General features: G+C 31.7%; 1 protein-coding gene and 1 long non-coding RNA gene across 2 annotated transcripts; one reads left to right on the top strand and one right to left on the bottom strand.

Moving 5' to 3' along the window:
• Positions 1-11,663: 11,663 nt before the first annotated feature.
• LOC111829684 lies at positions 11,664-12,786 on the bottom strand. The gene is made up of 3 exons (XR_002833048.1): positions 12,533-12,786; positions 12,129-12,239; positions 11,664-11,987 (listed from the first exon to the last, which is right to left on the bottom strand). It is a non-coding gene; the product is annotated as an uncharacterized LOC111829684 (long non-coding RNA).
• A 439-nt stretch (positions 12,787-13,225) lies between these two features.
• LOC17879290 (probable indole-3-pyruvate monooxygenase YUCCA8) lies at positions 13,226-14,913 on the top strand. The gene has a single exon (XM_006285238.2). It carries the CDS (start codon positions 13,305-13,307, stop codon positions 14,583-14,585), a length of 1,281 nt encoding a protein of 426 aa, XP_006285300.1. The 5' UTR covers positions 13,226-13,304; the 3' UTR covers positions 14,586-14,913.
• Positions 14,914-19,541: the final 4,628 nt, after the last annotated feature.

Raw genomic sequence — 19,541 nt, 5'->3', positions numbered from 1 at the left:
GAAGTGCAGCTGTTATCTCAGTTTGTCAGAGAAAGTATTGCCTGGACTTGTTAGCTGATACAGGTCTGTTGGGATGTAAACCGAAACTTGTACCAATGGATCCAACAGAACCATTGAATAAGGAAACATGCACCCTATTACCTGATCTAACTCCTTATCGGGAATTGGTTGGTAGGTTACAGTATCTCTGCATCACTAGGCCTGACATAACATTTGCAGTGAATAGGTTGAGTCAATTCCTGTCATGTGCTACTGATGTTCACTTGCATGCAGTTTATAACATTCTCAAGTATCTGAAGAACAGTCCGGGTCAAGGCTTATTCTTCTCTGCAACTTCAGATTTGAGTTTGAATGGGTTCGCAGATGCTGACTGGGGCACATGTAAAGACTCAAGAAGGTCAGTTTCTGGTATGTGCATCTTTCTTGGTTCTTCTTTGATATCATGGAAATCAAAGAAGCAGGATGTGGTCAGCTCAAGTAGTACAGAAGCTGAGTATAGAAGTATGGCACAAACCACAAAGGAGTTGTTATGGTTCAATCAGATGCTGAAGGATCTTTATATCACTCAAGATTCACCAGTCAAGCTTTGTTGTGACAATAAGTCAGCTGTATACATTGCCACAAACCCAGTTTTCCATGAAAGAACAAAGCATGTGGAAATTGACTGTCATACGACAAGGGATCAGATCAAGAATGGGTTCTTGAAGCTCTTCCATGTGTCTTCTTGCAATCAACTGGCGGATATACTCACCAAACCATTACAGCCGGGTCCTTTTCATAATCTACTTGGTCGTATGTCGATTTCAAACCTTTATACTCCTAAAGATCGTTCGGTTTGAGGGGGGTATATTAACATATAATGTTTATATTGTATACTTAGAATAGGATAAGGTTTCCTTTAGCTTATTCCTACTCTTAATATACATGTACATATAAATACTCTTGTACAGTCTTATGATTCATTAATGAGAATTCTATTCTTTCATATCAAAGTGTTAATATAGCTTACCTCTCAGGATCACTTGCCTTACGAGTAATTGTTGGTTTGGACGTATGAATTCGTAGATTCTTCTCCTTAGTCCTTCCATATCTCATCATAAACAATTGTTTGGAGAACAAGCTTACATATGGTGTTAAGTTTTTTTGTTGCGAGATGGAGACTGCACCCACAAAACCAAATTATCAAAACGTGACGGTGGATTCTATAGAATATCGAAGATTTAAGGGACACGCAAGTTTATGAATAATAACCTTTCCTATTATCTTAAAGGAAAATTACTCAAAACCTTAAGCTCTTAATTAAAATCCTATGTTATTCAACTTGGAATATATATAAAACCATTTAAAGTACTTTAAAATCTCTTGTTATATTAGAGTTCCAAAATCCCACATTGCTTGGGATAAAGATCTTTGGACAATATATATAGGATGTGGTAATCCTTTTCCCTTGAGCTAGCTTTTGGGATTAGTTAGGCCACATTACTAATATGTTATTTAATTAATAATTTATAAAACTTACTTGAAATCTATTGTTATTCTAAAATGATACTTTAGATGATTCTTGAAGACTTTTTTTGGTTTTTATAGTTAAAAATATGACTAATAAGATCATACCCTATATGTGTATTAAAAAACATGTTATCTAAAAACAAAATTTGCGTCACAGTTGTAATGGAATATAATTTAGAGAAGTTGTTCAAAATGAGTCATCTTTCCAGGACTAGGACCATATATAGAAATTGATGTTTTTCTAACCACAACCACAGGGACCATAAAAGAAAAACATTTTTGTAGTATTTTTTCTTGCACTATTGGTATGGTAACACCATCATCTCCCTCGTGGTCGTGGTACATTTCATATTTTCGTTTTTGTTTTTTCTTCCTATATGGATATAATTCAATGTTCATTATTACTTAAAATGGACCAATTTTTTTCCTCCCAATATAATAAGTATTAGTTGACTTTTAAATTGAGATCGAGGATTATTAAGTGATCGACATATTTAAAAAAAGTCTGAAAAAAATATGTCGGAGTTCCATTGAATAGACGCGGGTTCAGTTGATAACAAGTGTAAGGAATGTTTAAGATGAATAAAATATTAGTTGACTTTAAGCTTCTGTTTGTTTAGTTTATCATCGTTCTTGACTCTATGAACATAAATAATTGAACATTCTTTATAGAGTCAAACTACAACGTTGTGGCTTGTTAAAGAAAAGAGAAAAAAGAAGAAGGAGAGGGACTATGACAAAATAATACAATTATGGTTCGGACAATTAATTATAGTGTGACCATTACAACTTGTGTCATTATTTTTCGGAGTCAATTATAAATTGTTTGAAATTATATGTTTTATTTTGCAGTATATTGTTATATAGTTATATACTAAAGTACATATACTTAATTTAATCACATCCTTTACCAAAGATTTTGCGACTGTAATCTATATTCATCCCTGCGTCACGCCGTCACAAAGCAAACATGTTGCGGAAACTTTTTAATCACTATTCTATCTCATTCCGTAAGTCGGTTCTCTGCAGTGCCAACCAAAAGGATAAAATATCATTGGAATGCTTAATCTGCATGGTGTTTTAAAATATATATGACTCTTGCTAGTAATAGAAAGTCATAAATCATGTTTAGTTATGGACGGTCTCTGCTGATGAACTCCTACACGTAAATCGTGTCATTTACGACGATTACACATACATATATACTTTAGAAAATACCTATATATATGCAGTGTTTCGTGGTGAAAAAAAGAAAGAAACTATACCGTTATTCCCGGGACGTATAGTATAAGAAGCAATATGCATGTGGTACATTAGTTTTGATTAAAGCTATGTAATTAGAACTAATTTGATAAAACTAATAAAATGAGATTAGTGAAGTAAACAAATGTCCCTAGAGCTTCGCAAAGGTTGATCTCGATGTGTGAAAGGACGTGTCTCTTCATGAATGTTCGTTCGTTCATGCATTATCCGTTTTGGACGTCGACACAATTTTTTTTGACATCCCAAACTTCATCTCGATTCTCTAACTAATATATAGAGCCAAATGAATAATTATTTCGTATTGTTAATAAACAGTTTTGTAGTTTCATTCGGTTCATGTCCATCCACCACTTGGACGATTATTACAAAACCAATGCTTATAATGTAACGAATATTCCTTTCTTAGTCATTATTTCTAGAGCCGGAATGATAAATAAAAAAAACTCTTTAGTGAAATAATAAGAGAAACTGAATTTTTTTAAGTCTCTCGAGTTTTAGTATTATATTAAAAATTGTTCATTTATGAGTGTACGTACGTAGTATTATAGCTATATATATGTTATTCATGGGGAAAATTGGATGAATTGCGGCTGGTTCAACTGAAACTGAACTATAAAAATAAATATTCTATAGTATACGGTTAACCTCAATGATATAATATACGCATTGACGATCAGTATTAATTAAATTGTAAACTTGTATATATTAAAGAAAACAACAAATTAGTCTAACCAATAACATTTCTGAGACATGTTTATCGTAATTAAGTAGCAGTCTAGCACCATCAAAATAAATTATCGAATGATTGAGATATCTCTATCTAAATCTCTGCATAATCTGCAGGGTGTGGTAGTTAATTGAATAGTTTATTTCTTTAAAATTAAAAAATTACTTAAATAAAATCATTAGTTGGTTACCATAATGTGGGAGTTAAAGAACATGGTTGATACCCATTAGGCCACAGTACTAGTTTTTATTTATAAATTGATTAATAATGTTTATATGAGAAGAGCATGTGGAATTGTGGATATAAGTCATGTACCATGCAAGAAACCTCTTCCTTCCATGGACCTCTGAAGTTAATCACCATCCACCACGTCTCATTAAGTCTAACCACATGCATGTTTCCATTCTTTTAAATATAATCTACCAACGTTCTTATCTTTCTTGGTTTCACCAAAAGTTACTAGTTAATTTCAAGACATTATATAAAAAAAGGTGAATTCATTATTCATAGTACTGATGACATTATATAAAATGATCCACATATTTGCTGCAATAAAAAGGTGATAGTACTGAAGTCTAAAGTTTTGCATTTTCTTCCTATGAGAGAAGGTATCATATGTATACTACATTTTTAATAGATAATATAAACCAAGAAAATATATAGGTTATGCAAGAATAGATGATACAATATTTGAGTAATCTGTTTTGTTCATTATTTGGTTTATATATATATAAATACAATGAAATAGATAGGTTTGGTCCAGCTTTCGGTTTAACTACGTACATTAATTCCGGTTTAATTACAGCTACGTATGATAAAAAATCAGGACCACAAAATCCTTGGGTTCTGAGTCTTATTGGTTTCTCTGTCTCTTCATTCGAAGTTGGGCGGTACCTAGTTTCAAGTTCTTTTTCATATACTACTAGTATTATTTTAGTGAGTACTATTTAGATATTGAACGAAATTTTAAATAAATATGTCAAACCCAAAGTCTAATAAAATAAGAACTTGGGTTGCCACATGAAAAACCTTCGGTTGCGCCAGGTGCAATGGCCCTGTCACGCCAGTACTTTATTATAGGGTTAAAAACCTTTATTTAATCTTGATTACATTTACTTAAATATTACAATGATCGATATAATTTCAGACATTCGATGAAAAATATATATATCTCAAGTTTAAAGTTTAACGTAATAAACTGTTGGTTCGTTATATCTAGAAGCATTAATATATCATTTATCTTTTTAATCTGTAGCTCATTTTTTTAGACAAATTAAAAACAGAGGTAAGGACGATATAGTATTAGTTTTGATGTGTTTGTGTACATATGATATCTTGACCATCATCGCTTCTCTAGCAAAAAATTATAGTATGAACTTTGAGTACAACTTTGCGATGATTATTTTCTCGTTGACAATCGTCGACGTAGGCAAGAATCTTTTTTCCATATGTTTTGGTTATATAAATAGTGTGGCAAATAGTTTGTATAATTGTTATGATTTTGTTAATTAGTTTATTAAAAGAAAAACTCATATTCTATAGCATGTGACAACTTCGAGGATATTGGTATGACGCACACTATATCTTGCATCTTCTACCCAATAACTCCATATATTTCAATTAGTTTTACTCTTTTTTTTTTGTTATAAAAATGTTTCAACTACTTTGAGCATATCATACCTATAAGATTACATATCAATTATGTACAAATATCATTAGTGAGTCATAAAACCTATGTTTTTTTTCTTTACATAAGTATGAGAGTAAATATATATGAGTTAACCAGAGACACATGAGAATCAAGAATTAGTATTTATTTTTCTTTATATTTATATATAATGACTTCGATGGCTATTTTGATCAGCATAAATGATCATATAACCAGACACATGAGACTTGACTAACAAACAAATCAATCATAATCTCTAACAGTTCACTCAAGATCAAAATTTTCAGACCAATTAAGCTGTCAAATGTTTCAAATCGATCATCCATAGAGATCTGCTCCTTCTACTTCGACACACAAATAGAAACGATAACATTTCGAAACGTGGTACCAATTGGATTTTATTAAAATGTGTTATAAAATGTTGCCAAGGTTTAGGTGCCTATATAATCTTTATTAAGATCCTGTCTTGAAGAAACTCTCTTAACAAATGTAAACAAAATCCATATATTTATTAAGATCTAGAGAAAAATCCAAAATAAAAGCGACCATATATTCGATTTTGAAGTTTATGAGGCTTTTGTCCATTATTTAAACGACTAATTGTATAGTTTTTATATATAAATATATGCATATTAGGTATAGTGCTAGTCAGATCTGAGTAATGTATGGGGGGAGTTAGTTTCACAAGATCTTGGAAAATCTATGGAGTTCTAATTTCCCAATCATTTTTTTTTGTTATATAATGTGAGATGTAATAAAATGGATTAAATAAATATTATTATTTGGCTCCTATAGATTCCTCAAGATCTCCTTATTCTTTTTCTCCATGATTATTTTCATATTCTTTTGAAGGTTTTTCATTTGACTCTTATTCCTTTCTCCTTGAATGTATTAATTATCTTTTATCAATTAACGAAAGAGTACTATTCTTATTTTCATCGGGAGACAAATAATTTAGTGTCTCATATTGTTTTTATTATTTCACTACTCCCTTTTATGATCTTATTAACTTTATAACATGTGACCGATCAAAACCATCGCATTCCGAAGATGATTCCAATGAACTTACTTAATGCGGTATAATTAGTGAGCAGATAGTTGCTAATTGCTTTAAAGCAGATAGTAGATAATTAAGTAATTAAACAAGTAAAAAGAAACAAATAAGTAAGAAAAATAAAAAGAGTCCTTTTTATCATTGCAAAATCAATTGTTAAATCGGGAAAAAGCTGTTCTAATCTCGGGAATGGCCTCCTCCTCTCTTTACAATTGTGCTCTGAGCGTAATCTCCTAAATCAATTTTTGTGCATTGGTAATAAAATAGTACACATCTGTTTAATATACGTGTATTTTATTAAGCAGTACAAATATTCTCCTACTTTAATAAGTGTTGGTCAGAATCAGTATGGAAAGATAAAATACAGATTGACACATTAAAACACCATGCATCCAGCAAACTACAATATCACAATGATTAACTTAAAGATAACATCAAATTAAAATTCTTTAGTTACGCAGATTATTGTTTTGTTTTAGTCAACAACACGTATTATATGTGGCTAATTAACTTATTTATGAAATCATATTTTTGAGATTATTGTAAGGTTTTGTTGTAAGTATCTAATAAACTTGGAATTAAAGATAAGTTCACAAACCACAAAGTAGAACTTAATTAATACGTACCAACCGTAAAGGTTATAATACCTTATAATATAGTAATACTTTGAAGTAGATAGGAGTGCACCGCCATTTGTAGGAAACGATGAGAAAATGCTTATATATATAAGTTCTTGTGATTAGAAAAATAATTAAGCTAAATTTTTTAAAAAAACTTTCTGCGGCGAATGAGCTGCAAATTCACTTTACGCCTAATTGTGATGAAACGATTCGTTTTCGTATCCTAATGATTTCGTTTCATCTTTCTCTCTTTTTCTTTACGCGTGACTATCCCCATTGTTTCCATATTTATTTATGCTAAATACTCAATTTGATATATATTTCTAACTAATTTTGCTTTAATTCTTTCAACCTCATTATATGATATTGATATATATATATATATTATATAGTTATATACCTATGAGTTATTGGTTGCAAATTTTGTTAGAGGTCACTGTTTCGAGTAGAAAACCAAAAGTTTGAGTTTTTAATTTGTTATGTTCACCAGTCAATAAGACATTAACATATATACCAAGATAAAATGCATGAATACAAATCTGTTAATCATTATTTGCGCAAATATAATTTAGTAAAAGAAGAACACTTTAAGATGAAATATAGGCAATATATATAGCTTAAAATCAGATTAACTATATCGAGATGAAAAAGCTATATAAGCATGCATGCATAAACGAAGATTACTACACAGAAAGACTCAAATATTTCATATTTTTACAAACAAACTACAAAAGCTACGTATATTTTTTTTACAGCTTGAATATATATATGTTAATTCATACTCTAATTTTTTATTTAATATTTAGCTAGTGTTTTTTTTTTAAACTTTATTTTCTCTAAACTAAAATAGAACATGTCCTCGGATGAAAGTGGCATATAAAATTGAAAGGAGAATAGCTGGCCTATGAAATAACACGAAGTCATTACAAAACTCCAACGACAAAAACCAAAAATAAGTATACAAAAAAGGATCGTACAATAAAAGGGATCAACATTCGTGAGAGATCGACCACTCTTTCGCTCTTTCTCTATCACACAAATAATTAAGTCTTTCTGAATCTATGGTTATTATCGATTATAACACATTGATACTGTAATTAATAATTATAATAAAGAGTTTGGTACATCTCTCGTTTATCGTGATTAGAAAAAGGCAAAATAAATAAAAAAGTTAGTAACTATAAGTGGTCGTGACTCATGCACGATGATAATACATTGATTCATACCTAATAAGCTTTTCTAGTAACCCAACCCATATCCCAAAGTGCTTACCCTAATATATACTATATGAAAAAGGTGAATGCATATGCATTTTTTTAATAACGTCAAGTTCTATAAGAATTATAGTTTCTCGGGACAAATGATCATGATGAGTGTAATAAGAATGAATGAATATAACAATTTCAACTGGTTAAGCTAATAACATTAATAAATGAGTTGTATACATTTTCGTTAGTATTATTTGAGCATATAAATACACATATATTGGTGAGTGTACGTGGGTATGTGAATGTATGTGTAGATAACTAGATATGCCAAACTCAAAGCTTCCAAAATGTTATGACATGAAAAGAAGAGAAGTCTCCATGGAAACCAAGGTTCCATGCACATGGCTTTACATCTCTAATTTTAGGTTTCTTCTTCCCACAATCCTTTTCTAGTGGGTTTTGGTGGGATCGTCTAATTTACTAGTATAATATATATAAAGTTTCTTTTGACAAACTCAAAAACTTAACTCACAGCCAGCCACCAATACGAGTCGCTTTTGTTTGATTACATTGAAAAGAATGCACTTTACAATAGCAATTACAAGTACCAATGAAGAAGAAAAAGATCTTTAAGTTTGTAGCTTAGTTAGTCACCATCACTTGGCTAGCATATTAGCTAGTTACAAAAGCTAAAAATCGTGTTATTTCCAACTTTATTAAACCTAATAAAAGGCTTCCTTAATCATATACTACTATTACTACCTATCACATATTTTATGTTTGATGGGCTCTATTGCCTAATTTAAATTTTTAATATGAAAACACTAGACTAAAAGTAAGCTTGATACTTCTTTAGGTTGAGATTTGGAGTACACAAGAAGCAAACATTTTAATACTTTTTCATTTCATTTTTAAGTGTCTAGAATGATCATCATCCATAACTAAAGACACAGTAAAAACAATCTAACCCTAATTTCAAAACTCGGAAAGTTTTCCTTTTTTAAAACATTCAACTACTATAAATTAGTTACTAATGATATTACTATGGCTTCTACTGGTAACCATTAGAGGAACAAAAGGAAAAAGAACAAAAAGAACAATACGGAACGGAATAAACAACTTTTGAGTAATGAAAGGAAAACATGCAGAGAAGAACAAAATAATAAATGGTAACCAAACAATAACACTATCTTTTATAATATATTTGATTAAATAAATCAACTTTTAATAATAATACTAGATATAATTTATACATAATGAATTTGACACTAATTTTAAAATATATTTTTGAATGAATTTAAATATTTAATGTTAAAAATTAATAATTTATATTAACCTATTATAGATTATAGTAATTTTTTATTTGTTATTTATGATATAAACATCTCTTAAATATGTTTTACTATCCATACAAATTTTAAATAATGTATAGTAAGCTTTTTTAACATGAAATTCATATCAAAAATATTTTTTAATGTCAATACATGATAAAAATATGAAAAATATTATATTATGAGATTAAAATATTATTAATAAATAATTTTTTATTTTAAAATAAAAAACGAATTTAAATATTTGTTCTTTTTTTTGTTCCATTTGTTCCTCATCAATTTTGGGGAGGAACATTTTTGTTCTATTGTTCCTCATTTTGTGAGGAATGTAGAGAAATGATGTGGAAAAATGATTTCTTGTAAATGGTAAAAAAATTGAGGAATGAAGAGGAATGTCACATTCCTTCTCATTTTTTTCCTAAATCATGGTTACCAATCGAGGCCTATGTCAATAAATCCTAACTGGATTTTAATACGGGACAAAAATCCCATCAATCTTTTTTTTTATATGTGGTCTTGATTAATTTTTGAACATTGAACAAACAATTTGAATATTTTATTAGTTGGAAGTAATTAACAAACTGAAATAAACAGATGAGATTTTTTCTTCAGTATAATAATAGATAAGAAGAATATATGTGTGTATATATATATATATATAAACATATTATATGAGGATTATGTTGTTATAATAAATAACATTTTCCGTACCTAATAATTGGATTTGATTTTAGTTTAAAAATATTGAAAAATTGTGGAGATGGCGGGACCAAAAAAAAAGAAAGAATAATAATAGTGGAGAAGCTTAATTGAAGGGAATGGGGTTGATGTGGATTTATTCATTTGGTTCCACACATATAACACAATATGAAAGAAAAATAAATAATATATAACAGCTTAGCTCCCTCATCCTCTCCACGTGGCTTCCCCATTCCACGTCATCTTCTTCCTCCCCACGTGGCTTCCTTTTGTGGGGTCCCTCTCTTAACAGTCACCATCGTTTACGTCTTTGCTCCCTTCATTCCCTCATTAATTAATTATACATCCTCTCTTTGATAATTACTGCAACAAACAATGTCACTTACTTAAAATGATGTAATTAAACTAATAATAATACTAATGACCAATAGTAAGTAAGCAACACACGAAAATGGTCGGTAGAAATTTGTATTTCCCAATACCAAAAAAAGGCAAAAATATTACTAAGTAGTAAACTTCGTCGTCAAGCATTACTACTGTTTACAAGTGCTCAACCGTCACACACACACACCCCATTAGCCTTTTTTAATTATTTGTTATCACTTAGAGCATGATTAATGGAAGGCTGTTAGCTTTTGTTCTTAGGTATATTTTAGGATTAAAATTTAAAAGTTAAGAGTTAAGTGATTGTTTTTTGGTTTTTAGTTTTTTGTCAATATATTGGTAGGCTCTTAACTTGGTTCTTAGGGGGAAAAATATTTAAAAGAAAAATTATTAAATTTAAATAATTGTAAATTTTTTATTTTATATAACATAATAATTATTGCAAATTATTTTTTTTAAACATACATAAGATACATAAATAACATAAAGCACAATAATACCAATCCGGAGGTATTCGTCTACCGCATCAGCCGCACAACCATATGCAAGCATACGAATTGCTGCTGTACACTTTTGTAGTTGTGACTAGCTGCAAAATAGGATGCTATGCGCTTCCAGAAAGCTTCTCCTCTTTGCTCATTACCCACCACTGCATCTTTACTTGTGTACAAGTACAAGTCAACTCTCACGTGTATATACTTATCATATGTACAAGTCACGTGTATAATAGCCAAAAATACTTATCATATGTACAAGTCAACTCTCACGTGTATACAACTATTACTTATACAAGTTATTACCATATATATATTTCATCGTAACATCACTCATTCACGCTTTTATGTAAGAAGGAAACCAAATACAAAATTATAAGATCAATCATAAACAAGGGGATGATGCAAAATCTGAGATAAGATCAACTATGGTTGCAAAGTATAACATGATGTTCAAACACTGAAAAATAAAAGTAGAATAATGCTAAATCTGAAGGAAAAAAATAATATGAAATACCATGGAAAGAGATGAAACAGAGCACAATGTATTAGCATAGATCCGGATTGTTGCTTATCCTCTGCATATATAGAGGTTTCCAATTTGTGATGTATCTCCATTTTGTGCCTCGCATTCAAACAGAACACCATGTGTTAGCACTTTGAAAAACAATTATAAGACAAACAGACAAACAATGACTCAAACTGTAAGAACAAAAGAGCACATTTTCAGATCAAAAGAAACCTTACAATCTTTTGCTAATAATCACTACTAAACAAACAAACATGAGGAACTTACCGTTGGTTTTTAGAAGAGGACAAGAACCTTGCTGAGAGCATCGATGAGGGACTTACCGTTGGGAAGATTGGAGGAAGAACAAAGATTGTAGAAGGAGAGTGTGCCCATGTGAAACCTTACTTGTATCAGGTCCAAATTGGAAAGCCATAAACTATGTGTAGGTGTTTCTTTAGCTGGCTTCACGATTGTAGTTTGCTTTACCCGAATCTTCATTTGACTCAAAGTTGAGGCTCCTGCTTTACAAGAAATCCAGGTAGAGTTAGAGGATGAAGAAGAAGAAGAAGGATGGTGACCAAAATAAAGAGAGAACGAGATGAAGAACAAGAAATTGTTTGAACTGGTTCTAATCAAAATTCAAAGTGATAGAGAGAAACCTTTACAAAGACAGATACATGGAGTTGTGAGCCAACAAATTCATGATAATCTTCAACTTTATAATACAGCACAGCTCTGGGTTAACTATTTCCTCATGCACGAATCATGATCTGCAGAAAATTGCACCAAAGTTTAATACATTGGAGTCGGCCATTAATCATTTGAAACTGCAGCGCAGCAGATATAGACTTGTTACTAAAAAGCTCTTCTCATTTACCAATGGACATAGCTACAGACATAGCTACTCAAAAACTAATCACAATACTACTAAACCATGGAAGTAATCTTGTCGATCAACAGGTGTAAATCGGATCGAATTCATGCCTAAATCTACAGAGAAACAAGTCATTTATCAAACAACATAAAATCTAACAAGCAGAGGGAGATTCAATCAGTTCTATACCGATATGAGAAGGATTAACTCCGATTTGAGCTATAATTGGAGATCTTCGCCTGATGTAATCTCTCCATCGCCGATTTCACCTCCTCCTCGTCGTCGTGGACATCTGCGTCGATGGAGATGGTGAGATTGGTCTGTCTCGTCGGCTGGAAGACGGATAAGGCGGTGGATCGGATGATGCTTTGTGTTCGTCTTCTTCGTCGCCAACGACAGCACTTGGGTGAAAGAGAGAGATACACGAGAAAACGCAGAACGATCGATGTGGTTTTTTTCTCTTTTTTTTTTCTTCTTCTTCGACCTATCACAGAATGACACATGGCCGATCTTAAGGCAAAATTTCGATCTTAACTAAGATACGTCTCTTCTATATTTACATGATTTAGCATTTAATTTTTATCTGTTTATTACCTAAGAAAAACCTAAGCAACTGCCGTTAATCATGGTCTTACAACTCTAAGCAATCATACTCACAAATGCTCTGTTATTTATTATTCTTATTTTAAAATTAAAAAACAAATATCAGAAGCTCAATGATTATATATTTACTATAATATAAAAATTATTAAAAAATAAATATCGTCGAGTGGAAATATATTCAACGCCACATGGGATCTATTCTTCTATATAAGCACCATAATCTTCCAACACTATCTTCATTCCATTTTCAATACCATTTCCAATAATCTTCATTGTCTCTCTATCTCTCTCTCTTTTTACAAATCCTTTCTCTTACTAAACTCGTTAAAGAAACCTTATTGAAAGAAAAAAAAAAAGAATGGAGAGTATGTTTCGTCTGATGGATCATGATCAAGATTCAACGACTAACCGGTGTATTTGGGTCAATGGACCTGTCATCGTCGGAGCTGGACCTTCGGGACTAGCCACGGCCGCTTGTCTACATGAACAAAACGTTCCTTTCGTTGTTCTCGAGAGAGCTGACTGTATTGCTTCTCTATGGCAAAAACGTACTTACGACCGTCTCAAGCTTCACCTTCCCAAGCAGTTTTGTCAGTTACCCAAAATGCCCTTCCCCGAGGACTTCCCTGAGTACCCGACCAAGCGCCAGTTCATCCACTACCTTGAGTCTTACGCATCACGGTTCGAGATCAACCCTAAGTTCAACGAGTGTGTCCAGACCGCTAGGTTCGACGAGACTAGTGGGCTGTGGCGAGTCAAGACCGTCTCCAACACTGAGTCGACTCGGACGGAGGTCGAGTATATCTGCCGGTGGCTTGTGGTGGCTACGGGAGAAAATGCGGAGAGGGTGATGCCGGAGATCGAGGGGCTTTCCGAGTTTTCCGGCGAGGTCATTCACGCTTGTGATTACAAGTCCGGCGAGAAATTCGCCGGGAAAAAAGTTTTGGTCGTCGGTTGTGGAAACTCCGGCATGGAGGTGTCACTTGACCTCGCAAACCATCTCGCTAAGCCATCAATGGTCGTGAGAAGCTCCCTTCACGTGATGCCGAGGGAAGTAATGGGTAAATCCACGTTCGAGCTTGCAATGAAGATGCTAAGATGGCTTCCTCTATGGCTTGTCGACAAGATATTACTAGTTCTGAGTTGGATGGTGCTTGGAAACATCGAGAAGTACGGGTTGAAACGACCCGAGATGGGTCCGATGGAGCTAAAGAGCGTGAAAGGCAAAACACCCGTGCTTGACATCGGAGCTATGGAGAAGATCAAATCAGGAAAGATCGATGTGGTTCCAGGGATCAAAAGATTTAACGGAAACCAAGTCGAACTTGTCAATGGAGAACAGCTAGACGTGGACTCAGTGGTTCTCGCTACTGGTTATCGCAGCAACGTCCCATATTGGCTACAAGAGAGTGAGTTCTTTGCCAAGAATGGTTTCCCCAAGACAGTAACTGATAACAACGGTTGGAAAGGGAGGACAGGGTTGTATGCAGTTGGGTTTACGAGGAAAGGGCTCTCAGGTGCGTCAATGGATGCGGTTAAGATCGCACAAGACATAGGCTCTGTTTGGAAACTAGAAACAAAACAACCTACGAAACGCTCAACGGCTTCTCATCGAAGATGTATCTCTCAACAGTTCTAACTTTAGAAAGAAAAAGATTAGAGTTTAGGACAGAGATAGATCACTGAAAAGAGAAGAGCCCTCTCCTGAAGACCCGAACCGAATCAAAAGGGTGTTGTGCGTATGTGTTTTTTGTTACCTCCTCCACTTGTTGTTTTGGGCGCTTTGTGTAAACAGAGGAAGATGTGGCCTTTTGTTTTCTATTTATTTTTACTTTTTTTTTTTCTTTTATACTTTTAACAATTAACTTTTTTTTGGGGGTGGGTTCTTTGATTTTTTTGTACAAGTCTGTTTTCCATATTTTTACATAGGTAACATCTCTATATTGTATACACTTTTCTAATATTCATTAAACCAAAAATATTTTGATTCCAATTAACAATCTCTCTGTAGTCTTGTCCTGCTCTATTACTTTTCATGTATCGGAGAAGCTCTCTTTAGACCATGTCGAAATTAAACAAGCATGTTTTGGACAGTAGTTTATTAAATGATGAAACTCTGAGTTGCGGATTCGAGTTCTACTATGGCCTTGTTGAAACATACTGAAACCCTCTTTTAGGTGATTAAGGAATGCCAAACTAACTGATAAAAGGAATTGCTAAATAACTTTAACCTTTTAAACATGCGACATTATATGACACATTAACAAAGTTCTGGTAGTGCAAAGGAAAAACTTTACAAATAATTGATTTGATTAATTTAGGTATGTGGGAATACTTCACATGAACGAACTCTCAGTGCTGTAAGAATGAAAGAAATCGAAAACAAAACTCTCGTAGTGATTTTTATGGTTAGAGCATGTTCAATGGTAAACTCATTAAAAGTGTCTTAAAAAATCTTTTAAGATATCGGAATATTAAAATGAAAATGAACTACCCAACAAACCTAGAGTAGAGCAAAATATACGAAAAGCTCACAAACATAGGCCGTCATAAGACTCACAACTATACATACACACAATCACTATTTCATCTGATATACAGCTTCACTTTATTCTAATTATTTTTGAAATTATAATTTTGGTTTGTATCACTTAATTTTTATTTTTTTAACTGTTTTGAATTTCATGTACCAAAATAATTTTCTGTAGTCTTCTTACCATTCAAATTCAAATCCTGTAAAAATGTGTATATATATTATTGGCCAAAAAGGAAAATTAATAAATGGAAACTGTGTAACTAAATTTGTCTAAACATAATTTTAAAGATGATTCTCATTTCTCAAATACATGTGATATCTAGGTGTTTTGTATGGGTTGAATTAATTAGTTAATTAGGCTATTAAACCTACTTAACAGAACACATAAATTAAATCCCACTTAACATTTCATTCAGTCATTAATGGAAATTATTAGTCTCATGGTTCATGCATCGATTTCCCGCTTTACACGGAAACTAAATAGGTAATTAAGTGTTCTAAGATTAAGTTAGGACTCATCACTCATCTAAAAGCATCTTCAACCATAATGCTATGTGTTCTTACCAAAAAATAGATCATATAAAAAGAATACCATTCCTTCGGATTTTTTTTAACTGACCTTTTCCAAACTACCAATTTATACTAAGTTTAAAGTAGTATATTGTTACTTAATTACTAATAAATTTGAAAAACATAAATTTGATAGTTTAAAGCTGTTCTAAAGTATAGTATTAAAGCAAAACAACTGGTCAAAATTTAGAGAGGACATTTGGTCGAAAATTCGAAACCACAGAGAAGAAAACACTAAAATATACACACACACACGTATATATATATATATATATATATATATATATATATATATATATATATATATATATAGATACATAATATATTAATTATAGTGAAAATTCTGAGGGGAAAAAACAAAAGAAAAAGTGAATAAATTTGTGATGACATTAAAAACCCACATGTGTTGGGTCCAATGAATTAGATTTAAAATCCATTAATAAAAGAGATCTTACAATGTCACATCAAATGTAGATCGGCCTATGTCCAACGTCAAAGGATAAAAGCCAGCAGTTCCAAACCATTTTCGACCACAGCATTTGTACATTTATTATCATTGTTATTATTGTTGAATATTGATTTGTAGTAGAATTTATAACAATTCCATATTCCTATTATATAACTATATTTTTCTTTTATTCCGATATCAGTTATCCCATTTTATTCTAGAGAAAAACATTATCCTGTTTGATGGAAAATTGAAAGGAAAATGTGGTAATATTATATGTATTGTACGTGTTTATTTCATGTATCATACGCGTTTATTTTAAGCATCTTGATTTTTCGTGTCATTAAATGATTTATGGTCGATAGATGATCACACGCCAAATTCGACAAACGTTTGAAAAAAAAAAATTATATAAAGGTTTTATAAAAAACTATTGATACAATTTACATAGATATTGAATAATACACAATAGAATGTCTTCTAGTAGATGTGTTATATCGATAAGATAAAAGAATATATATATATATATATATATATATATATATATATATAACTAGCTCCATATATAGTAAATTTTAAGTTCCTACAAAATACTTGATCTGGAGCTGTCTATAATATCTTGGAAGTATAATGCATGTACGTCGTGTGAAGTCTATGTCAAAGGCCATGGAGGAGTGATCATCTAGCCTTATGTACCCTCACCGCATGTTACCTATTTAGAAACTACAGATTGGGAGATGTTTGAATATGAGTAGTGACCATTATCTTTTTGCTTTCTTCTTTTCTTTTGCCATGCTTGTCACTTGTCACCTCATATTCACACGTATTCTCAATCTATTTTCATTACCTTGGCAAAAGCCCTATCTAGATATGTATCATCTTATATTCTAGTTATGTGTTTTGATCATGAAGACCTAGCTAGCTAGCTAGGGATCAATCACATATATAGGTAGATATGCGTCGACTTACATTCACAATGTCATTCACCTTTTCTGAAATTGCGTAACAAGATTTTATACGACTTTTGATTTAAAGTTTGTCAATCACACCAATTTGAATGATCTCGACCAAGTAATTATGTTTACAAATTTCTTAGTATACTTTGATTATGGGATTAATTCGCCCCGAAAACAAACAAAAAAAAACTCGATTACACCTTATCCAATACTACCTTTTAGATTAGAAAAACTAACTAAAACCGTTTTGATCTTGGTGTTTAGATCTTAATTGACGCATCTACATTCGAATGGTATATACAAGGCATGTAAATATGGGTCAAATGATTTGAGATGATTAATTTGCTTCGAAGATGTCAGTGACAAAGAGTAAATGGGTAACACATGGGAATGGTCACAAATTCTCCAATGGAGAGATCACTCATGTTCAAGGGCCCATATTTGTCCATATATATCATACACATTACCGAAGTCTGCAAAAACTAGGGTTTGCTCCTTTCACATGCCTATGTCTGTTAGATGAACTACTTGCGGAAAGAAAGCAAAAATATTCCTCCACACTAAACACAAGAAAGAAGAAACCAACAAACACTTACATTTTACCACAAACAATCTTTGAAAATTTAATTTACGTAACTGATTTTTCCAAGTTTAACATATAAAAGAGAACATCAATATGTATGTTCTAGAAGTAGGAACAACTACTCGAACAAGTAACTACTATACAAGTTCATCAAGGGGTTTTCCATATAACAGATACATAAAATAGAAATATACATATACTCTACATAGTTTTAGTTCTCTACTCCATATAGGTACGTGAAGAGAAATAATTCGAATGTACTGGATTTAATCATTGGGATTGTTAAGTTTCGAATGGAACACTATTGTACCCATGTCTCTATATCGCTTTTTTATGTACCTGCAACCCCACACAGACTACATCTACGTAGTATGGGCATTTTAGCTCCAATCCGGCTCGAGATACATTTTGATTTTTATAAGTTTTCTTTATCAAACAAATTAACATTTCTATTATTAGATTTTTATAAGCTTATACAAATATTAATTTGTTTAATAGGAGATTGAACATCTGTAGAAAATTTTGGATAGATAGAGAATGTTCGGAATTCTCAACTAATAAGTAATACCTAAATACTTGAATACTTGAATATTTGGATATATATATTTAGATATTCATTTTTTCAAAGATTGGATACATATACAGTACATATATACACATCCACATGGATGGACACGGACAACACAAGGAACTTGTACAAATGAGAGTACTACTTGCCAATTCCTTTAGTCAGTTTTTATTAATACAATCGTTTATATAATTAAAGTTAGTTATTTTATGTGTGTGTGCACGTATATATAATAATATTTCATATGTCATGTACTTATCAAGTATGTGTGCATATATACATGTATGATTCTTGTATGTCAATGCAACAAAAGATTTGGGCTATAAATGAATGAAGAAAATGTTGGTGGGATATAGACAAAAACAAATTGAGCAACAATGACATAATTCGAACCCATGACATTACAACTAGTCAAAAGTCCCCACATGATCTTATCAAGGTAGGTCCATGGATGAGTTGTTTTCTATATCACACAATTTGCTCACGAATTTTGTTATTCGTCATTAAGTGTAAAATGACAAAAACTTGTCAAACATACTAAATTCCCAATACAAGGAAAAAGATAATAATTCTAGTTAAGATACGAGTTATTAGAGATTATTTATTTTACATAAGTTAAGGCTCTGATACCATGTAGATTTCACGAACTCCAAACCTAAAATTAACCGATAATAAGTAATTTGATTTATATCATTTTTTTGTTTCTCTTCTTTAAATCAGATTATACTTTCAATGTGAGATTTCTAACAAGATTTACGTATGTTGTTTAACTAAAAAAATATATGGAAAAACTTAAAAACTCTGAAATGTTTTTTTTCATATATTATTAAGATAAACCCACAACAATTTATATCGATTCACTAAGCAATGGTGGTTGAAAGTTTTATACTGTGATTAGAGGGGCTAATGATTGAGTCTATGCTTTCATATAAGC

The sequence above is a fragment of the Capsella rubella genome, unplaced genomic scaffold (assembly GCF_000375325.1).
Source record: "Capsella rubella cultivar Monte Gargano unplaced genomic scaffold, Caprub1_0 scaffold_7, whole genome shotgun sequence".
Classification (NCBI taxonomy): Eukaryota; Viridiplantae; Streptophyta; class Magnoliopsida; order Brassicales; family Brassicaceae; genus Capsella; species Capsella rubella.
The sequence above is the reverse complement of the archived record's forward strand: the minus strand, read 5'-3'. Positions and strand labels throughout refer to the sequence as shown.

Bases quoted from the DNA above. Each gene is read 5' to 3' on its own strand.
- LOC17879290 (XM_006285238.2), top strand. From the start codon at position 13,305: ATGGAGAGTATGTTTCGTCTGATGGATCATGATCAAGATTCAACGACT.